At 40.3% G+C, this 24,069-nt stretch overlaps 1 protein-coding gene across 8 annotated transcripts in view; it reads right to left on the bottom strand.

Annotated features, from left to right (window-relative positions):
• Positions 1 to 24,069, bottom strand: part of UNC79 (unc-79 homolog, NALCN channel complex subunit) — a 147,117-nt gene that overhangs the window by 48,489 nt on the left and 74,559 nt on the right. For 6 of the 8 annotated variants that reach the window (XM_074956154.1, XM_074956152.1, XM_074956157.1 and 3 more), the window contains 9 exons: positions 21,618 to 21,800; positions 20,547 to 20,709; positions 18,377 to 18,526; positions 15,796 to 17,010; positions 13,174 to 13,281; positions 9,046 to 9,162; positions 7,059 to 7,142; positions 4,542 to 4,644; positions 2,113 to 2,253 (listed from right to left, as the gene is read on the bottom strand). In XM_074956154.1, coding sequence (XP_074812255.1) covers positions 2,113 to 2,253; positions 4,542 to 4,644; positions 7,059 to 7,142; positions 9,046 to 9,162; positions 13,174 to 13,281; positions 15,796 to 17,010; positions 18,377 to 18,526; positions 20,547 to 20,709; positions 21,618 to 21,800 — 2,264 coding nt within the window. The remainder of the gene's footprint in view (positions 1 to 2,112; positions 2,254 to 4,541; positions 4,645 to 7,058; positions 7,143 to 9,045; positions 9,163 to 13,173; positions 13,282 to 15,795; positions 17,011 to 18,376; positions 18,527 to 20,546; positions 20,710 to 21,617; positions 21,801 to 24,069) is intronic. The other 2 variants (XM_074956156.1, XM_074956155.1) reach the window with 2 other exon arrangements.

Genomic DNA, 24,069 nt, shown 5'->3' with positions numbered 1-24,069 from the left:
CAGAGTTAATGGAAATGGAGGGCTTGATTCTCCACTATCTTCAAGTGGAGTTCAGACATAGCAGAGAGGGAGGGCTGCAGGGAGCCAGCTGCAGTTTCAGGATCCTTGACCACCAAGCCCCTGCATAAATTCAAGCTGTAGGGGAGTAGCTTTAATTTAAACCACGGACATAAGGTTCCTTGGGGGTCTTATGCCAATGGAGAGTCAGGTATAAGAGAGCTCTGCTTCACAACCACCACGACCTGTCCTGCTCAGGCATCACTCCTGGAATACCCCGACAAACACCTTCCTTCTCTCTTATCCTGGGGGTTGTGAAAGCAGTTGGCAGAGGAGCCATCTCCACCAGCCCTCTGCTAGCACAGAGCTCTCTGTACATGGAGAATTCTCCGGTGGTCATCTCTGCAAATGGCTTCATAGCACACAATGACCTTAGTTGACCAGAGCGCCTGGTCAAGACTGATCATTTCCCAGGTTTTGGGTACCATAACTGAGCGCAAACTGCATGATTATTATACACTCAACAGCATAATCTGTAGCAGCAGGAGAATTTCAGTTAGGTGCAAGATATTCTCCAACGAGCATTCTTAGGATATGTCTGCACTGCTCACTCCTCATGTGGCATGTAGAGTACCTACACTGCGTGCTCCCCCTAGCACAGGTATAAACAACAGTGTAGCTAGTGAGGCACTGCTTAGGCAAGTGGAGAAAAGACTTTCCTGAACCCTGTGCGTATGTGCCCTACATGGCTCTTTACATGCCCAAACAGTGCCTCCCATGTCGACACTGTTATTTTTAGCAGCTTACTGTCCTGCTGCTGAAGCCTTTCACCACCACAGGAAGATGCCAGAGCCATTCCCTGACACGGGGAAAGGCTCTGGCAACTCCCTGTGGTAAGGAAAGAGCCCAGTAGCAGGGGGAAGAGCAGGGAAAAGCTCTGGAAGCATAAGGATGCAAGGACTAGAACCCAGGTCTGAAGAGCCTGGGATAGCTGACATTCCCACCAGGAGCCTGTGCAGAGCTCCAGCCAGGGAGCCCTGTTGAGAGTTGGGCCCATAGGAAGTACTACCCAAGGGAGCCAGAGTGACAGTATCCTGCGACCCTCTGACTGGCCAACCACCCTATTTAGCTCTGAAGGATGCCCCAGAAAGCTATCCGAGCAACAGCACAGACTTTGGGCCTGCTGTGATTCCAGACCTCTCCTGATCTTCAGCCTCTGATCCGAGCCTGACCCCAATTCCTACCTCCCAATTCTAGCCAGGTACTACCTCTGATTTCCAATCTCCGACCCTGGCCTGACTTTGACCCTGACTCTTGCTTATTGAACCCAGCTCTAACGATTCCTCTGACGCCTGGCTCACTGACTGTGTGGACTCCAGCCCAGCTGTGACCACCTGGCCAGACCACCTATGCCCTGATCCCTTACATGCAATTCCCTGTGGCAGGGTAAGACCCTAGCAGCTTCCTGCTGCCAGAGCCTTTCCCCGCTGCATTCCCAGCCAGAACCTTTCACTACCATGTGTAGTTACAAAACTCAGTGTGGACACAGCCTGCTGTGCACTCAGCACTGGCTACACGTACTACCAGTGGCATGCAATGTAGACATGCCTTTAGACAACTCTCTATGTCCTGAATCACTTACACTTCTCAGTATAGCTCTTCAGGGCATTGCTGTTGTTTCATTTTAACATTTTCAAAGCCTTCGGGTATAAGCTTTCTTCCATCTGTTATCCCGGCAGAGTATATGCCATGGAGGTTCTCATCTCTGAACCAAGTGTGATTGGAACTAGTGAAATTTATCATGCTCTACTTCACCTTCATTTTGGGCTGCCATTTTTCAGGTACACAGCAATGACCACAAAAAAAAAAAAAAAAAAGCGAGACACCACCTCAAATCTACAATACCATTGCATAGGGCGCGGTGTACTAGATTGGTGCACAGAGCACTGTCCCCTTCCTCTAGAGCCAAGATCCATCTGCTTCAAATGTGGTTTTGAGCTATCTGATCTGCCAACAGGACATCCCTTTCAGTTCTCCTAGGGAATTCATCACAATTCAAGGGCACAAAAATCTTCCTTTCCTCATAAAAGAGAGAGAGAGCGGTCCAAAGGTTACCTTCCTACAGACTGCATGATGTCCAACAACAAAGGAGCAGCCAAATCTGGGCTGAGGTGAATGAATGTGGAGAGAACAACTATGGCCAGACCTAGTGTTTCTTCATCATACTCTTCGAGGATAGCCCCACAATCATGGCATCTGCAAGGAAAGTTATTAAAAACTAATATTATTTGTTCAATTAATTAGAAGAATCCATGTTACATTGAACTTTTTATGGCTAAGAAAATAGATCACTGTGCTTTAAACCCTGTATACAAAGCACTTTTCACTAGCCCCATCAACAGGCAATGTTGATCTGTGGCAGGTGGTCAATTACTCCAGTCTGTGCTTTGCATCGATCAACAATAAAGCAATAATTTGATGAGATCAGATTATAGTTGTGGTTATAGACTTGAAGAGGAAATGATAGGATTTTTATGTGGGGAGGAGGCCAAGAAAGAGTCCCTTTGTTTTTAGAGATGTCTCTTTCTGTTCCAAACCAGTTTTGCTGCTGAACTGCTGCCCCCTCCTGCAATGCTGAGAGACAACTCTGAACGCTCTGAAATAGCTTTGTAACGTCTAATCATAAGGGAGAGGTCAGCTGCAGGAGAGATGAGACAGGGTTTTAAAACCACATAAAAAGACAAACAAACCAGGGAAACTGGTACATCGCAGCCCAATAGGGAGGATTGGTTAATTTGATCAACCAATCGCTTATGACTCCAACAGATTGACATTTTAACTTAATGGGATGCTACAAGCAATTTCCCTCCCTTTGCGTCTCAACAGGAGGAGAAGATGCTAGCAAGGTTATGAAAATCAATCTCATTTGGTTCGGCATCTGATGCCAAAGCTTTTGGAAAAAGGCCAAAGAAGATGCATGAAATGAGCCCACTCCTTGGGATGTTTAGCATTTACCCAACATAACTTCCAGTTCCACTGAAGACTCACACAACAGCCTTGCCCTTCTCTAGTAAGCATCCTGGCAGTTCATCTAGTGGCTAGAGCACAGGATTGAAAGCCACAGCTCTTGGGTTCTACTCCCAGTTCGGCCATTGAATTAATGGGTGGCTTTAAGCCAGCTACTTTGCCGTAAAAAGAGTACCATCATATTTACTTACAGTGCCTCAATGGGATTTTGATCAAAGAATTAATGTTGGTAAAAGGTGTTGGGGATCCTTGTAGAGGAAAAGCATATAAGTGCAAAATAGCAGTAGTGGTGGTAACCGTAGTATTCAAGGTGCTGACTTACAGTCATGGCTTTACATTGCAATGGCAAAGCCATAGCAATTCAAAAAAGTGATAACTTTCATTTTAGGGAGAAAAAACAAGTTTTCAGTGGATTACAATGAGCCCTTACAGTAAAAAACAGAGAAAGCTCAATTGCAGAATTAAAGTCTTTGTTAATTGTGGATACAGTATTATTTCATCCATTTACATAACCAAATGTAATAAAAGTCCCTTCCTACATTAAATCCATAGAAACAAAATCAGTCACGTATGCAATGTGTAGATTCACATCCATCTTAGGTTAAGACTACCATTTTGAGTTTAATTAAGGCCAAACAAATAAAAACCACTCCCAGTTTCAAGGCAAAAAGCTTTTAGAACCAGCCAAGTCCCCAAACTTGCTTACAGAAAATTCTACCCAATCAAGAAATTAAGCAGAGCGCAAGAATTAGTGAATTCCCTGATCGCTGCCATAGAAACTCTAATACTTGAGTGCCTCCTCCCATCCCACTATCCACACAGATGGCAATGGTTCTCAGAAACCTCATGACGTGAGCTTTTCTCACAAGATTTCTTTCAGTTTGGACCTTTTCCAAATCAGATCTAGAAAAGAGACTCCTTCAGGCATTGGATCTGACTCAGATCCAAAACCATTGCAGTGAATTCGTATCCAAGGGTTTGGAGTGCAGGTCCCAGTTCAGGCCTATCTCTAGATCATTAAAAAAGCTCCTTTAAAGTAAGATTTCCTTTCTCCCAAGGATACAGTCTTTATCCTGTTTATGTTCCTTTAAAACTGGAGGAGTCCCGTGCAACAGGTACCATGGGTCTTATCTCACTTGTAACAGTTTTACACTGGTGTAACAACCATGCCTTTAATAGCGTTACTTCTGATTTGCACCAGGGGTAAGTGAGAAGAGAATCAGGCTACACACCTTTCTTTATGTACAGTACTAGGCAAACGGTCAACACTCAAATAATGAAACAGTACTACTAATACCCACAGCCACCACTTTGCACACACATACTCATGGCCCAGCATATTCATAGCACACCTGGTTTGCAACATTTTGAAAATTTTCCCTTGTTACAAAAAATTATGCTGCTTAGGAGAAAATTTGAGAATGTTCTTTCACTGAGTCAGGGCCCATCCAAATATGTTCTGAAGCTCAGTAGTTTTTAACTACCAAATTATTTGAAAGAAATAGAAACTGGCTTACTTGTCAGTCATCATAGTAGGTTGGTCATCAGCAAATTCTTCTGGGGCTGGTACAAACATACTGACTATACTGGGTGCTGACAGTAAGCTGGATTTGGTGGCACCTTGAAGTCATTAAAAGAAAAGAAGCAAGGTAAATGGAAATCTGGAATGGACATGTGTGAACAAAAAAAGCCTTTGCAGTGTATGTAAATAAAAATGCGTCTCTCTGGAGAAAGATACAACACATTCTTTAGTTCTGTCAGACTACTCCAATTACTTGTGCTTATTTTATTTTTTAAGGGTCAGGAATTATTTTAAAAATTGAGATCCTAAGGAAGTAAAAGAAACAAACTGAAGGTGGTATGACTGCTTCAGTGTTAAATTGTCAAGTTTTTATCCCCTCATTCTTTAGGTAGAGTGGATGATCCTACAGTTAGTATGAGACTGGCTGTCAGGAATTTTAGATTCTTCCCCAGCTCTGCCCCAGAATTTGTGTGTGACTTTGGGGAAGGAAGTCACTTAACATCCTCTTTGCCTCCATCACCCCATCTGCGAAATGGAGATGATAATGCCTCAAGGATGTTGAGGCATAATTCATCAAGATTTGAAAAGGCTTAGAGATAGTTGGATGGAAGGTGATTTAGAAGTGCAAAGTATTATTAGTGTTATTTTCAGTTAGAAAACTTTTAAAGGCAAGCTATACCGAAGAGGCGGAACTGACCGCCTACAGACCTGGTCATAGAGGCATACAAATAGTGCAGTCACATGTGGCTCCCCCTTGCCCAGGGGGCACTTCTTCTGTGCCCAAATCATGGGAGATGGGGGCAGATTCTTGGTTTAACAGGAAGGGTTGAAGGCAGTAGGAGCCTCATTAGGACAGGTATTGAATAGGTGGAGTATCCTGGTTGACAGGACTTGGATTGATGTTATAGGACACCATGTCTCTGAAACAGCTAACTTATTCTCCAGAATCACAGCTTTTTTTTGCTTTTTTTTTAAAATTAATTTTAAAGGTGTTTCTCTAGCTGTTATGGTTGTGAAAAAAACCTCTGGAACAATAGCAGAGAGAGGTGTGAACTGCCCCATTCATCTCAATGAAGTGTTAATGCAAGTGCCCTGTGATGATATTTTAATATCAACATTGTTAATTATTTCTTTTCTCAGGTAAGAAAGAACAGGAAAGGTCACACATCTACACAACCTATCAAGTACTGTCTCATTTTGATGCTACAAATGAGTGGCATTTGTGGGACAGCACCACTTCTTTTCCCCCAAAGTTAATTAAGCCCCACTGAGAAGAGCCAAACTCAAGGAACCCAGTGGAACTCTGATTATCGGTATGATCACACCTGCATGGTCCACGCTGAGTGGCACCTCATTTTGAAGTTGCACATGCGTGGACCTCATTTTGTGGTTACAGCTTGGAAGAATACCAATGTCTTTTTCCCTCCAGTTTGACCCTTGCAGATATGGAAGGGCTGGAGGGTGACTGAAGAAGCCAGCAAGAAAACAAACAGCAATCTGAAGGCCTCACAAACAGAATTCACAGCTAATGTTGAAACTAGCCTATTGTAATCCTCATCACAGGTTAAAGAAACAAGAGGTGGATTGTCTGACTAAACCTGGTACAAATGGAGTTGCTATTGATACGGTCCCAATAGCTGCTGTTGCAAAGGCAAGCTCAGACCAAATGATCTATATGAGATCCCATTCTAGACTAATAGGGAGGGTACTGGGTGCTGAGTGCTGCTTTAATGAAAACAGAAGTGTCAAACAATTGTTCTGCTGAGTTTGGAAGGAAACATAATTCTTTTCTATACAAGCGAAGACCCTATCCTATATGTTAAGTAATGGTCCCTGTGAGATTACACTGGATGCAGCAGACAGTTTAGAAAGTCTTGAGAAGTCTTCAGTGATATGGGAAACCATCGAGAATGCCAGAAATAACAGTTTGATTGAATATGTCTAGCTAGTCTTTGCTTCATAAACTGATTCACTTTACCTTCCATTTTATCATCATGCTGGAAGCTTAACTGATTCCATCTCTAGCTACAGGTTACAGTATAGCATGCAAATGCTGGACGTTGACATAATCATGGCTACATAACTGGGAGTAAGGCTAAGCTGCTAATAATAAGAACACTTGTGCTGATCTTGTGGTGAAAAGTGAGAGAGGATGCGATTCAAACTAGAGAAAGGCTAGTTCATGGCTCCATTAAAAAGCTGTAAGGAAGACTGAGCAGTTTGGATGTCAGGAATGAGTGTTCAAATATCTAGGAAGTGGGGATATGGTGACTCAGGGAATGGGGCATAAAGTCTTTCACTTCCAAGTCATCAGTTAAGTCCAGACGAGCTAGGCACTGACGAAGGCATCTAGGCATCCATCAACTACCCATGTCTTGTGTGAAATGAATTGGTGGTGTCACTCTAGTTGAACAGAGCACAAAGCCACCATCACAACTGGTACTAACTAGCAACCTTGTTAGTAGTCTCAGCAGAGAGACCAAGTTTGAATAGACATGGACACTGAACTAACCTCTTATTCTTAGTGGTGGTCCCTCCAGGTCAGGGTTTAGGCAAACTGAGACATTGCACGGCCGCTTCCCATGCTGTATCTGTTCTGTGGATAAATAGACGACTTCAGACTGTGGTACTGTTAACGCAGCGCCTATCGCCAGCACCACAAATTCACTCCAAACAATTAAAACACCACCATCAGCACACACATACACAACAGCTGGAAAACAGAGGGTTAAATCTCTGAGCATGAAAAGAGAAAAGAAGAGAAGAAAAGAAGGTAAAAGGGAGGTCCATAGAGGAAGCAAGAACTAGATTTAGCAATATCAAAGGAGGCCTTTTAGGAAAGCTCAAAGTCAAGGACATTTGGTAAGAAATATAGGGCTAATTGCAAGGATTCAGCAAGAAATGGGATATGTAAAGAGTCACAGAAAGAGTAAAAGGTAATGCTTAGGGACACTGAGGGATCAGTAGTTCATGGACATGCTTGTGTTGGCATAGGATAGACACACAATGAGTTTATTTTTCAGAGAAAGAGATTGGGAAAGAGAAGTTTGAAATGAGAGATGAAGAAAGAGAGGCACGGTACCCAGGTTAGCTGGACTGATGTAGAAAATATAAAGCAGCCACAAAATGATGTGATGCTAGGGATTGCAAAAGTTCCCTTGAAAAGTTCAGGTGGTGTCTCAAGCCATTGGAGGAAGTGACTTGAAGTGAGGTCTTTTGGAGAGAAAGGTGACAGATGTTGAAAAGAATGCTAGTGGATTCCCAACAAGAACATTAAGATGCAGCTCCTCAAAGATATAGTGAATAGAATATTGACTTGCCCACTTGGAAGACAGGTTGAATAGCTCACATAAGAGGTAAATGATAAACTATATAGTTCTATACTAACAGTGGGAAACTAAATGGGAAATACTAAATGGGAAAACAGGGTTACTGTGTAAGTTATGCTAACTGAAGTTTCTGTGTGAGATAAACTTATTTGATATGTCAGAAGGCTACCATGGACCCGCTACCAATGACAAATTCTGGACTAATGATGTGGGGAAGGTTAGGAAGGGAAACTGACAATCCACTTCATTCTGAGGATGGATATCACAAGAGAAGCCATGCCTCAGAGTCACAAATGGAATGGGATTGATGGGACTTAAAAGTGAAAACTGAATTAAGCACAATTTTTTAGACCAATCTCCCCACTAATGTGGCAGTGGGGACATTCAACAAAGTACTACGCTCCAGGTCACTGTTTTACAGTTCTTTCCCACCCTCTTGTCACCTCCTGGTTTGCTAGTGAAATTCTAGCAGCATCATTCTATTATGGCACAATGAAACATATGCCAGAATTCATCATTCTGTGACAACTTCAATGAACTATAGAAGATTTCACACAAGAGAAAAAGAATGAAAAGAAGAGGTTAAAACTTTTTTCGGGTGGTTAGTGGGGACATTCTGTGCTTAATTCAGTTTTCACTGTCTGCTTTGCATTTCACTCTTAATGAGAAACATGGAAACCCAGTATGAATTACTGAGCGGAAACCCCATGAGTTCTGCATGAGCTGGCAAAAGACTCCCAAGCCTCTGCTTATGGGGAACTGAGAGTCTCCTTGGCATAAAGTTTAAATGCCTGATGTCTCAATATGATGCGGGGTGGGGGGGGGGTTGTCTTTATAAAAATGATTCACACACACCAGGTGAAATCCTGGCCCTGCTGAAGTCAGTGGCAATACTCAATTTGATCTCAATAGGGCCAGAATCTCACCTAGCTGTATACAAAACAGTAATGGTCATTATTTTAAAGGAATAATATCCCACTACAATGGATCCATGGTGATTCACACCAGCAGAGAATCTGGTATAATTCCACTGTAGACCTGAGCTTGGTTACTTTTCTCCAATGGAAGAATGGCAATGGCTCACTTATATTCACAATAATTGATCGCCACAGAAAGAGGCACTAACTGGTTTAAGGGAATGGAAATAAAGAATAGAGAAGCATAACTTACCAGTGTCCCACGTGCTGATATTATGGGGTGCACTAGATTGGTGTTCCAGCTGTCTCTTCATTAGCTGGTTCATTGTCAGAGCTCCCAGGGAGCCCCTTTTCATCTGTCTGAACTGAGCTGCAAATCAGAATTTGAAAAGAGTTCAGAGAATCACACAAGCTGCTCTTATTCCCCCAATTTTGTCCATCAGCATGAAGGAGGTACTGATAACATCCACAAAGACCAGCTGCTTGCTCTCAGAATTTTATTCAAAGTAATCTGCTCTATTCACATAGTTGTATATGGTGAAATTCTGGCCCCACTGCAGTCCATGGCAAAAATCCTGTGGATTTCAGTAAAACCAGGATTTCACACATAGTGTCTATTATTAATTCCTTGGCCTGTAATCTTTATTCTAAAATACAGTGAAATGTGTTCAAGACACCACTTTTCTTAGACATCCCTAATGCTTAAGAAACCACCTCAAAGTATCGCCAGACATCAAGTCAGACTGCGACGAGCCCATGTGTGCACACGCTGCAGGAGGGTGTCTTCCCCAACAACCCCCTTTCATTTGCACACACTATTCTAGAGTTGATGACAGTCTCTGCACCTGGGAAAGCATGAGCTCTGCTCCCTCTAGGCACCCCTAGGAAAAGAAAGTGGGTGAGGATCATGGCTTTGTGCCCCACCCTCTGCAGTGGCCTGCAGAGTGCAAGACACATTATGTGACTGGTGCATCCTGCAGTCTCGCTGAACACCCTGCCACTCAGGAAAGGATTGCATCTCTCTCTGAAGCTCTCCAAGGGTGGGGTGACTCCATACCATCTTGTAGACAGGCCAGCATCGAAATAGCACAACATGGCCCTTTGTCCCCTCCACTTTTATTAGAAGACCTCATTCTTTAAGTAGTCAACTTCTGCTGGTCCATCAAGTTGCCAATTCCTATATTTTTTAACCTACATTGCTGTATATTTTACTGAAAATGACTAGTTGTGAACAATACTCCCTGAATAAACCATAATGTAACCAGCAATTAAGACCAGTATTGTAATATATTTCCCTAATACTCAAATGGAAGGAGAAACAGGTGATGGGATGCTCCCAACCTATCTTCTTCTTCCATCCCTTCAACAGGAAGCATCAAGATGGATGAGCATGGCTCCTTTATCAACCCAGTCTGAGCAATGTATTTCCCCCAATGAAACCAAGACTCATTGCCTGAAACTGATTCTTGGGTCCTGAATCCAAAAAGCACTCGAGCATGTTCTTAAATCCATACCTATTCTGGAAAGCTTTTAACCATGTAGATTTAAGCATGAGTTTAAATATTTTCTTGAAGTCAGGCCTACATGATATCAATGTGAGACCTCTTTGTCATGATCATTTTCATTTGCAACTAAAAGAAATCTAACATAGTTTAAAAATAGTATTAACATGACACCTGACAGTGCAATTATAAAATGCCCAATAGTAACCGGCTAAGCTTAAAAAAAAAAAACAAATAAAACAGTCCTTGACATTGTTAACTGAAAAGGCAGAACTGGAGATGAGCACAAGCCATAATGTTCAGATCCAAACTTTGTTCAAAGTTTTGAGGCACTTAGATCCCAGGTCTTGGGTTAGATCCATCTCAATGTCTAACTGCAAAGAAGGTTCAAACCCAAATGAAATAGAATAATGGAATCATCGATAATGTAGAACTGGAAGGGACCTCTTTAGGTCACTTAGTCCTGTCCTTTGATCTGAGGCAGGCCTAAATATTATCTAGATCATCCCTGACAGGTGTTTGTCAAAACTGTTCTTGAAAACATCCAATGATGGAGATTCCACAACCTTCCGAAGTAATTTGTTCCAGTGCCTAACTACCTTCACAGTTAGGAATTTTTTCTTAATATCTAATCTAAATCTCCTTTGCTGCAATTTAAGCCCATTACTTCTTGTCCTGATCTCATCTCATAAGGAGAACAATTTAAAGAACTTTCTAACAGAATAAGTACCAGTATCCAATTTATAATAAACAGAGCGATAACATCCACTGGGAATCTGCTCATCAAAACAATTTCATACACATCATAATGAGAAGCATTGTAGGATTTCCCCCATTTATACAATACCCTTTCAATATATCAAAGCACATTTAAACTCCATTCGGATTCAATAACAAAATTATCCAACTCTGCAGCAAACCAAATCTTGCATAAATGAGCTTCAGGAACTGAACCGAATTGTGATTCCATTTAATATTTAACTTTTTTGTTTTGTTTTGCAGCTGCCTTTCACAGCAAATTAGCAGAAAAATCTAATTTCCATCTCTTCCAGTGCAAGGGATTTTAAATAGATGTTTTATCAGTTTATCAAAGACCAAATTTCCCAGTGAAAGAATGGCAATTAATTTCAGAACTGACAATGTTCCTTGGAGTGCAGAAGACTGTTAAAATCTAGGAAATTATCTCTTTGAACTTCCTTACCAGCTCTTATGATTGTAATTCAAGTTTTTTTTAATGCATATTCAACATTATCAAAGTGGTGTTGAGTTGGTTCATGTTTCCAGAGTTATTTACCTGGTTTCTTAAGGACAGCTGTGATTTCAAACGTTGAAAAAACAAAAAAGCTGCCTCCAGTCTTTGAACTGTATTGGAGCCAAGTCGGTCGCTACAGAAAAGCATGTGACATTTCACGTAGTAGGATTGTACCAACAGAAATATTATTTCCATGATCTGTTTTCTACCAATAACTTGAAAAAGTCTTGGGAGCAGATCCTCAGCTGGTGTAAATTGTCATAATTCAGTTGGACTTATGACAGTGTGTATCAGCTTAGGATCTGCTCCTATGTTTCTTTCTGTCTGTGGAAATTCCAATGGGAGAAGACAGGCTCCATGGGAACTCTTCCTGATCAGGATTGTTTGAAAATGTATGCGTCTATAAACCAGCAGCCTAAGTATAATTATGTATTCGTATTACAGTAGTGAGTAGTGCCCTCAACAGAGGTCAAGGCCCCATTGTACTAAACACTGAACAAACCCATAGCAAGAGACAGCCCCTGCTCCAAAGAGCTCACAATCTAAATAGACAAGAAAGACAAAGGAAACATTTTTATCCCCATTTTACAGATGAAAACTGAGATACAAAGAGAAAAAGGGCCAGATTTACAAAGGTGTTTAGGTGCCTAATGATGCAGAAAATTACCTAGTGGGGTTTACACAAGCAATCTCAGCAGGGTAGGCACCTCATGTCCAATGACATCAGTGGGAATTCAGCAGCTAACCTGCCCCAATTTAGTTGCTTTTGGAAATCTCCGTAAGTGCTGAGCTGCATCTTTAGCTGCCTAAATACTTTGTAAATCTGGCCCTCTGGACTTGCCCAAGGTCGCACTGGAAGTGGTAGTGCAGCTGGGGAACTGATTCCAGCTCTGCCTGAGTCCTAGACTGGTGTGCTGACCTCAAGACCATCCTTCCTTTTACAGGCCTGATATTACTTCCACTGAAGTCAGTGATTCTTGGATATCACTAAATAAATTAATACTCAGCATTTTTATAGCACCCTATGGGCCGGTTTCTCCTCTCACTTAAACCCCATTTGCATCACTGTAACTCCATCGGCTCCAGGGCAGTTACATCTGATTTGCGTCAGGCCCAAAATCTTGAAAGAACTTCACTAATATTAAATGATTAATGCTCACAGCTCTCCTGCAGAGTAGTTATTATTATCTCTGTTTCACAATTGGTTAAGTAGCTTTTCTGAGACCACATAGCTAGTAATAGAATCCTGGGGAGTTTCTGTCTCCTGGTCCTGTGCTTAGACAACTAGATAATGCTACATCTCATTCGAATCGCACACACAACATCAGCAAAAGGCTGCGTTCAGCCACCACCTCCTCAAAATTCCACTTATTGCTTAAGGATGTACAACGCATATGCAGCAAATCAATGTCCATGAAGTTTGCTATGTCACAATAAACTGTGTAGTCCTTAATTGCAAACATCATGCTGGCATTTGGAGAGTTAACAAATCTAACAATGCACCACATAAATATGCTTCCAGTCGCGTAAAGTTTGGAGGAAGATAATGTGCCAGATGCTGATGCATATTAGATGTACAAATGCAGTAACTGAGTTTCAGTTCTTCAATCTAGGGGAAAAAACTTACTTGATATGGAAGAGTGACTACTTGTCTCTGGCACACCTGCTTCAAGTGTTGGAGCAGAAGATGATTCTCTTGGCATTTCCAGAGTTGAAAGTCCTTTAGCAGTGGGATCTGCAAATGGAAATGGTGCTTAAACTCTGAGTGCATTATTTAAAAAGCAGAGAACATTTTTTCATCAGCTTCCTTCTCTGATTGCCATTTTCACATCTTTTCAATGTTCCATTTGCCATCTGGCACCTCCAGTGATGTTACAGGTGCACAGGAAGTTGTTTCTAAATCTCTTTTTAAAGGAGATTTGTGGATAAGCCTCTTGGAGACTATTCATGTATAGTACATACTATAATGAATAAATGTACATAAAGCACCTGACTGATCTCAATTACAAAGTGTACATCAGGACTAACTTAATGAAAGTCAATGGAGTAACACTGATGTAAATCCAGTGTAAATGACAGAGTGCCACAACTCTTGCAATATTTGGAATTATTCTTAAAGCTTCAGTTCCTAAAGTCATTTGACTGCGTGAGAATCTCCGCTTTCATTTAAAAAAAAAAAAGTTTATTGCCATCAGAGTTGCAGAGAAAAGCTTGAACATATGCATCCTACAGTTTAAAAAACTGGAAAAGAATCCCAAATCTATTATTTTAAAAAATCTCATGATTTTTAAGCTAATCTCATGATTTCTGAGTAGCTGAAGTTATCAAAACTGAAAGAATCAAATCCAAAGTTTTTCCAGGCATCACTAGCTGTCTTGTGCAAGCACAAAATAACTAAGAAAATGTGAAGTTATATATTATTACAAAAAAAATCTCAAGCAGGAACCCATGGGTTGCTCATTTGAAGAAACAGATCATCTGGACAGTCCACTGGGAAACACAGTATGTCAGAATCCTTTCCAAAGATATTAAAGCATGCAAGTGTCAGCATTTTGCAATAGGTGCTTGAAACTTATGATTATGATAACCACATCAAGCCTACTTTCCTAAACTATAATAAATGTATCCACAAACTAGTAAACTAATCAGGATGATAAAAGAAACATAAAACCCTTAGACAACAAGATATGTAACTCATTCTGGTCACTACCAGCAACATACAGCATTATAAACAAAGATCATTTAATGGGACATTGTGAATGTTTTATGCGAAGGTATAATAATACACTCAGCAATGCATAATCGTGTTGCTCTTTAGTGGATAAATATTCTCTTTAGTGGATTAAGAGGTATGATGCTAACATCTCCGACAACCCTTCCAGTTCAGCAGATGTTTGTGAATGTACATGTGAAACCTGGTTCTCATTGATTTGCAGGCTCTAATGGCGAAAAAGGGGTTGAGTCTGAACAAATCCAATTTTCCCGTGGCCACCTCCCTTTGCAAACCTGTACAAAGCGTTTAGAATCAGTTGGTTCATTTTCACTTGGTTGCACTGTCTCTTTGGCTCACTGGAACCACAAGTGGGACTAGGCTTCAGCCCTGACAGAACACTGACACTGATTGCCATTAAATACATTTACCCTTGCAAAACTGGAATATAGTTATCACATCAACTATAAACATAAAATAATGAGACCGTTCTCATTAATGGGGGGATGGAAGGGCAATTACAGGAGGTGGAGCTAGACATACACAAAAACTAGGCTTCACTTCTCATGCAACAAGATAACTAGTCGTAGGAATATTTTCCCTTTTAAACCTGTGAGATCATTAATTACTGTGTGTGACCCCCAACTGAGCAATGAGTCCCCACTAACTGAAAAATACTGATGGTACTAGGCTGCTGCTTCCAAAGTCCAAGAGAAGTAGGGGCCACCATACATTTTTTAAAATTCTTTCTGGCTTTTCTAGCTGGATCACAGCATGTAACTTCTGTCTTGTGGAGAAACCAAATGAAAATACGTTGTGTTGAGATCAGTTCAACCAATCACGCTACAGCAGAAATATCATGGGAACTCTCCCAATAAATGGGGGCTGAACTTGAAATATACCACAAACGATGGACCAATAAAGTTCATGGATACACAGATACAGCAAAAACAAAAGTATCTGCAAAAAGCTTCATGGGAACGTTTTGTGAAGAACAAACTTCAAGCAAATTTCTACTGGTTCCAGGCTGAACTTGGAATTAGATTCCAAAAGCTAACAGTCTGCACAGCTCTACTCTATACAATCTTATTGCCATCTATTGACTACAGCCTGCAGAGGAAATAAGCTCTAAGAACAGTGAGTGAATGTTGCACAGATTACACTGATAGATTTTAAGGCGAGAAGAGACAATTGTGATCCTCTAGTCCAACCTCCTGACACACGCCATAGAATTTCATCTACTAATTCCTATATCAAGCCCAACAACATTTGTAGTTGAACTAGAGCATCTCTTTTAGATATGCTATCACCCATACATGACACTTGTGTAGAGAGTACCTTCCCAATTGATTTCAACACGTTCGACAGCAAATTCACTGAGAAGCAGACACTCTGGAAGGGTACATTTATATGAGATCCGTTCTGACATTTTATATCCTACTATCTGGCATGTAAACAGGACTGAGTGATCAAACAGATACATTACTAAAAACTTAATAAGTAATAACAGCTTTTGGTTTGGTTTGTGGTTGTCCTCACCTGTCTCTTTCTGTTCTCCCAGCTTGTCTAGAACATTAAAGGAAACGTCAAGGTATTCTCTCTGTATAGCACTCACAGCAATCTTTCTCTGTTTTCTTTGCCTGGGAACAATCTGAATCTTAAATTCTGACTCCTCAGCTTCTTCCTCCTGTTTCTGTTCTGTATCAGATTCTGTGCTGGCATCAAGCTTATCAGGTTCTGTTTGGTTTTCAGAGTCTTCAGGAACCTTAATAAGGACAGTTTTTACATTTGAACTTGGAACTGGTCCACTAGGTTTAATTTCTTCCATACTAAGCTCAGAGTTATCATCAAGGGACATCTCAGGGAGCGCAAATGACTTTTGCAATAAGTCTCGCTTTTGCTTAAGTGTTAGTGGGCTCCCGCAGGACACATCTTGAAGCTCCTCTGGCTTAGCTAACTCTTCAAAGTCTTTTTGAACTTTGGGAGCTGTGGAGGGGATTTCCTTTTTTCCTAATGAAACATTATTGCTCGCATCCTTAGATGTAAAGTCTCTGGAGCAATCCTCAATGCTGAACTGTACGAGGCGGGTTGCACTGAGGCTGAGGGCAGAGGCACTGATGGGAGATGAGGGAGATGACACAGCAGTTTTGCCAGAGATACCATCATTTAATTGGTTTGTTGTTTCTTCTTCTTCTTCATCACTCTCCACTATTCTCAGGGGAGGAAGTGGTTCAAAGACTAGAGAGTCACTGTCTGAAGTGGAAAGGATTGAATGTTTATCAGGTCCTGATGTTGAGTCAGAGGACAAATCTATCAGATCTAAATCCTCTTTAAGAACAGGAGGTTTCACTGGAGAATCCACTTTTACTTCATATGTTTCCATGCAGTTTAGCCTGACTTCTGGTATGACAGGTCTCCTTATTTCCTGGAAGCTTTCCATGACAGAAGGATTCTCTTGTGTCTCTGTATTTTCAGTCCTGATAGAAGAATTCTGTCTAGGTCGTCCATAATCATTCTGTCTATGCATGGTGTAAGCAGCAGTGGCGGGTGGTTTATCTAAGTCACACCGGTCTATGCAGGACTTCCTACGATGTTCATCTAATGTAAACAACAGGGAGTCTGCATTCCCTATATCAAGAGATTTTTGTTTTAGAGAGCGCAGTTTTTTTTTCTGAATGCTTTCTTCTCTCACACAGTGTAGAATGCTGTCTTGTAACGCCCCAGTTTCTCTATATTCAGCCAGTTCTATTTCACCTGATTAAAACAGAAAAAGCTAGTACTATTTTACTGGGAGATTTTTGGCAGAAATCATGTCTTGATCTCTAGTTCAGCACACGACTGACATTTCAGATACAAACCCAGTGTTATGACAGTTAATCTTCAATCAAAATCATCTGAGATTTGTTCTCATCTCAGAGTCACACTACAAAGAATTTTGCCACAGGCAAAGAAAAAGCCACTGCCCAGATCACTTTACTCACACCGGTTTCAGAGTAGCAGCCGTGTTAGTCTGTATTCGCAAAAAGAAAAAGGAGTACTTGTGACACCTTAGAGACTAACCAATTTATTTGAGCATAAGCTTTCGTGAGCTACAGCTCACTTCATCGGATGCATTAAATTTGTTAGTCTCTAAGGTGCCACAAGTACTCCTTTTCTTTTTTACTCAGACCATTAGATTGTAAAAGCAAATTCTCAGCTTCCACCAGATGTGCCCTTCATAGGGTCTATTTGGCCCTATATATTGAATAAAAGATGGTGTGGTGAAAAGGTTTTATTGGCATCCATGTGGGACGGCTGCATTACTTATGAGTGGTGAAGCCACCCAGTAGTTATATGGGTCATCCCAAACATATGTCAATATCACCTTTACACCATACCTCCCTGTATTCTGTATATGGCATATAGGTTAGAGGAAAGTGGTTTTAGAAATACTTTATTTTGCTGTAGCACTGCTACAGTACCAAGGAGCCCTAGTCATTACTGTTACTATAGATCATTCTGCCTTGGAAACCCAATGCCAAAAACAGAAGGAAAAATTACTCCAAATGTTCAACCTAGGGATTGTCAGAAAATTAGTTTTTTGCTACCAAAAAAAAAAAAAAGGATAATTTAAAAACAAAAAACTGAAAAATGAACATTTTTCAGGTTTGGGCAAACAACAACTGATTTTTTTTAAGCAATGAAAAACCAAAACATTTTCAACAACATTGGCATTATTTCCACAAATATTTCCATTTAATCAAAAAGCCAACTTCTGTCAAAAGAGAAGCTTCAACTGAAAATTTTCAACCACCTCCAGTTTAGCCATTAATAGAAGAGGAAAAATTTAGAAACTGCTCAAACTGAGCTTTAAATAGCATTTCTATATATTATAGAGTCACATTTTAACAAGAAACTATTGATTTTGTGGCCCAACATCATAAGATGCCTTAAAGAGGCTTTATTTCTGGAAAGTACTGATTTTCAGAGAATGAGTACTCAAAACTCCTACAAGTGTGTGAACAAGAATATTAAAATGATGCATAGTGACAAAGTATACATAAATTAAGGTGTTAGCATGCTACAAGCAGCAGATTATCGTATTTCTTCACAACTTAACTCTGATGAAAAAAATTCATACTTCTCTGGGCATTCATCTCCACTGGTTGATATTTCACCATTTTGCTGCCACCAATCCTTTTCAGCCTTGCAAAGAACGTCTGAGACTCTTTACTGCAGGGTCCAGTTGGGGTGTCATGAATATCAGATTCATCAAAGACACTGTCTTCCTCTGCTCGGGAAAGAAAATCATTATTACTCCTCAGAGTCAGGCCTTGCACAAGAAACAGAGCCTATGGACCAAATCCTCAGCTGCTACACATCAGTTTTTTAAAGTAGAAAATTTAAAACGTTCTACAGGTTTGTAAAGAAACCCATATCATGGTAATACCATTCAAAACACACTTTGCAGCTTCAACGATTAAGGTCTGAAAAGTAAGGAACAGTATTTTTTTTTAAGCAGTTAGTGCTTGTTGTAGCATTCACCATGCACAGTAAACGGTGAGATCCTCAGCGGGCATAAATTGGTGCAGCTCCATTGAAGTCAGCAGTCCTGTCACAACTAGTACAGTGAAGTACAGCAGAGATGTTGGGAGAGATAGTGGATGCTGGGCAAATGCATCCTCTGCATCAGGACTATTGCTGACTGAGATAGGATTACTCCTATTGCTGGTCCTCTGAGCAGGAGCAAAATGTACCCCTGCCTAGCATTTGCTGACGATACTGGCATATGCATTAGCTGATTGGAGGCTAAATATGACTGTTAATCTGTAGACAACACACATACACACCCCTGGGGATGTGGGAAAGGGCCAGCCCTTCAGTTTTCCAAAACACTATGGAATGATCCTGGCCTATTTCTTGCAGGTTTGGGAAAAACCTTCCTGTACCCCCTTCTTGCTCTTCTACACTAGTAAGTACAGGATGAGATTCATCCCTCAGTTTAATAATAATACTCTGTGCTAATATAGTAACAGTTTGTCCATATACAGACCATTTCATTTGTGCATTGCAAAGCACTTCCCAAAAGCCTAGCATAGTAGGTAAGTAGTATTCTCCTTACTTTACATAAGGTGAAACTGAGATGAAGTGTGGTCCAAGGCCACACAGTGGGTCTAGGTCCGTAGCAGAGACAAGATTAGAACTCAGGGTTTCTTCAATCCTTACAAACTGCCCATTCTCCTAGACCATGATGCCACAAGTATCTAGACATCCATTAAAGACATCTTTTAGAAATACTAAATCTCAGCGAGCAAATGTGATTCCATTTTACAGGCTGGCATATTGCCAGTTCTCCCTGTCACTATAACTTACTTGTACAGATAAAGGCAAAGAGAAACAGATGGTGAAATTAGTCCAGAGTCATCTGAAGAAACAAAATAGTCTGGTTCTCAGTAACACTAAGGCCGCTTTGTGCTGCCCTAGCAGCATAAAGGTGTCGTCAAGTTGTTGTAAATATAAAATATAGAATTCACATCCATTTGAAGGCCCCTTTGCACTTGCAGAGTGGTGTAAAGTAGCCTTAGTGTAAATGAGAATTTGGACCTCTGTTTGACAGACATGTTTATCATTCAACTTTTCAAAATGCCAAGCACTAAGCAACATGCAGCAAAGCAGAAAAGGTACTGACAGAAATAAAATGACAGAGTGGGCAGAAAACGCATTCTAATTTTACTCGTTTTGTCTTTTATCCTGCGGGGATAGTCTTTCACAAAAGTCTTGAGTAGATTTTAATCACAGTGACACTGGATAAACTCTAGGTATCGAGCCCACACTCAGTAAATGAAAGGTTTTAGAAACTGAGGGTAAATTTGACCCTTCTGTAAGTGTTTTTCTCATGCAAGAAAAACAGATTGCTGCACACCAGGAAGAGTCTTTGTCAGGTAAGAAGGTAGTAACAAATTCCCTAAAAGGCAGCTATGTTTTATCAATAGAACCCCTCTAAGAAATTATCCAATTGGTTTATAATAGAATAATAAAATTTGCAATTGTATAGGTTCTCATCCAGGGATATCAAACCACTTTTCCAACACTAATTTTCACATTGCCCCTGTATTACTGTACCGATTTCATAACTGGTAAAGTGAGGTGCAGAAAAACTAGCTCACCTTCCATAGAGCAGACAGGAAAAGCTGGGAATAGAATCCAAGAATCTCAGTCCTGCCTCTAACTTCTAGATCACACTCCCTCATCACCCACGGCTTAATGAATTAAATCAGTGGCTACTGCAGAAATTTAAATATTTAAAATACCTTTTTCCTTTTCACTATATCGGCTTATGTTACTGTTGTCACTGTACAAAGGACCGGCGGTGGCATGTGGCTTGCAGCTGTGGTACTGGGCGTTGAGCGTGTTGACTGTTATGTAGATCAGATGCAGCACAATCTTGCTGATCTCACAGTCTCTGTACGGATACTATTCAGTGAAATAAAAAGATTTTACCTTAAAAACTAACTTTGCCTCTTGATTTGTCTACAGTAGGCCCTTCCCTTGAATAAATATTGAGGTAATAATATAGAACTGGCCGAGCATATTGTCTTCTGGTGGCCCTTGGCACTCCTATGATCTTATATTTCTAAATACATCCTAGAAAGCAGGAATATTCCTCCACTTTGTAAAGAATGCTTTATAAAAAGAAACTATAGATAACTATAGATAAAACATTTTGAAGGATTCCCTATGAGGATAGTTTAATATATTATTTCCTTGGTTTTTATATGATAAAGCAGGCTGTTAAGGATACCTCAAGAGGTCTTACCAGACCTATTTGAAAAATATTTGCTATTTCACCGATTTCCAATTTCTCCATTTTGTTCTGTATTTCTCCATGTGTTCTGTATGTCAAATTACTGTCAAAGCTTCAGATCTCAGCTCCAATAGGTACTTTACTGAAGTTATGTTCTTTACAAATCACATAAAAACATTATGTGAATTAAGAACTCCAGTTGTTAAATTGACACTATTGACTTAAAATTTAGTCAATTTTTAAAGTAGCATCAGATATTACAACTGAGTCCACCTGCCAGTTTTGTGGTTTTACAACCTATTTTCCTGTATTCAAAAATATTTTTCTTGCTCAGGCTGTTAGATGAAAGAACCACATCAACAACGGGAGAAACTGACTAGCTTGTTGACTGTATAGGGTAAACAGTGAAACTAATTTACACAAATTGAAATTAAATACACAAACAAAACAAACTGAAAGAAGAGAGAAAAATGTTTCCCTCTAATCCCTTTTGGGTTTAGTAGGTTTAGGCACCACCTGAAACAAAATTTAGACTGAAATGTGAATTTTAAGATAACACCCCTTCAAGACAACAAACCTTGTAAAGAATGACAAGTAACGCCTTTAACCACATCTGCCGAATGTGAGGTTTGATGGACCAGAGGGAGCAGCGGGGAGGCTGCTGGAAGTAATGTCTTAGTTGAGGACAAGTGCAATACTTCAGCACCTGAACCACTAACGGAAGGAGATGTTTTCCCAGGTTAATGTTATAGTCCATCACCTGAAATGAATATTCATTTAGATTTTAGTGCACCGACAAGAAAATCAACTCCACATATGTTACCAATTGCCATAGTACAACAGCAGTTTAAATACTGGGAAGGTGAAGGGAAATAAGGGCCTGCAGGGAGTTTCCACGATCACCTAGAAAGCTTTCAGGAAGTTTGCTGTTTTGTTAGCTCTTTGCATGGTATCAGCCTGATGAGTCATTTACTACAACACGGCCACTATGTTATTTATCATTTCAAAACACACTATTGGCAAAGTTTTCAAACCTCCCCAATTAAGTTGCAGAGACAACATATGTATCAATGTCTGCTGTGGTTGCTAAATACCTTTTTGGTGGGTAGAAATTGAGGATGTGCATCAACAAATGTGTGTTCACGCACACAAATGCCCAGTTTGCAACCGATGAGTGCAGCCTTGCTTATAAAACGTAGCTCAGCGGATCAAATTCCGCTTTCAGTTACAATAATATTTATCAACAGGTTGGCACAAGAGCAAATTAAGGCAAACACTGGCCCTTTATGTCATGTTATATTGTGAGGCAATGCAAAAAAAATTGTTTGGGGGATCAGTTAGCCATGCAAATAGGTTTTGAACCATAAACAAGTGAATGTTGCACATCTCTTGCTTAAATACCATCCTAGTACTGAAGGATGCAAGCACATTTTACTCTTTTAATACATTATTCAATTAAAACAACTTTACATTTATAGCATTGAAAGTCAATGCACTCTTAAGTGCCTGAATCACTTTTGAAAAAGGGCACATAAGCTCCTAAATCACTTAGGCACATTTGAAACTTTTCTCCAAAGGCCTATGTTATAAACCACTTTCCAAACAAAAATGCTCAGTGATGTAAAATCTAGTAAAATGGTTCATCCTGTAATTAGACCCTGTTTAGCTAGATGGGGAAAGTGTGTTAGCAAGAAGGGTGTTTAAAAACAGCTCTGGCTAGCACAGTCTGAACTGTAGTGTGCACAGGGCCTGCTCATACACCGAAATATATCATGCTGGGTCATTCTTGTGTTATAAGACAGTGTGATCATGGATGGACGAACAGGACCAAAACGAACTTATACCCATGTTAGGTAACCAGCTACATTTGCCAACTCTCATGATCTTAGCATGAGTCTTTTGATATTAGGTGTTTTTCTTCAGTCCCCAGGTCCTGGAGTCATGTAATCAGCCAAGACTCCCATATCTCTTTGTTAAAAAAAAAAAAAAAAAAAAAAGTTTCTAGCTCTCATAATTGCAGAGAAAAGCTTGAAAATGTCAATATCAGGAGGCTAATAAAAATTATCCAAGTTTTTTTAACCTCATGATTTTTTAAGTATGATTTTGTGGGCCTGACTTATGATTTTTAAATATTTTGGCTTAGCAATTCCTCACATATAAATGGGTGGACTAATCACCTCACTCTCAGCCCCTATACACACACACATACGTTATTTTCCAAACTTACCCACTGTTGGGATTTACATTCATTTTTTCATTAAAGTAGCAAAGCCCTAAGACAGGACTGTATATACAAACACAAGATTTAGCTCCCAAGCTCCAGCACAAGTGGACTGACTAGGCTTTTCTATGCAGAGTTTCCTGTTCTTGTCTCCGTCTCTCTATTAGTTTAACATTTAACATTCCTGGAGTCGAGCTAATGAGACCCACCTTGTCTATCTACCAATATACATAAACTGTCAGATGACTATATAGTGCATCTCCATATATGGTCCGAGAGCCTGACATCTGATTGCAACAAGGCTATAACATGGTTCTGTAACACGAGTATACTACATTTTGACCAAAATCACCACCACAAGTAAGACCAAACTGTGTTATAACAAGTTTCAGAGTAGCAGCCTTGCTAGTCTGTATCTGCAAAAAGAACAGGAGTACTTGTGGCACCTTAGAAACTAACAAATTTGAGCATAAGCTTTTGTGGGCTACAGCCCACTTCATCGAATGCATAGAATGGAACAGATAAAGAACATGAAAAGGTGGAGTAAGAGGCTAATTAATTAAGATGAGTTATTAACAGCAGGAGAAAAAAAACTTTTGATATGATTATCACTACAAAAGTTTTTTTTCTCCTGCTGATAATAGCTCTTCTTAATTAATTAGCCTCTTACTCCACCTTTTCATGTTCTTTGTATGTCTATGTCTTCTTACTATATGTTCCATTCTATGCATCCGATGAAGTGAGCTGTAGCCCATGAAAGCTTATGCTCTAATAAATTTGTTAGTCTCTAAGGTGCCACAAGTACTCC

This window comes from Natator depressus, chromosome 6 (genome assembly GCF_965152275.1).
Source record: "Natator depressus isolate rNatDep1 chromosome 6, rNatDep2.hap1, whole genome shotgun sequence".
NCBI classification, from domain to species: Eukaryota; Metazoa; Chordata; order Testudines; family Cheloniidae; genus Natator; species Natator depressus.
The sequence above is the reverse complement of the archived record's forward strand: the minus strand, read 5'-3'. Positions and strand labels throughout refer to the sequence as shown.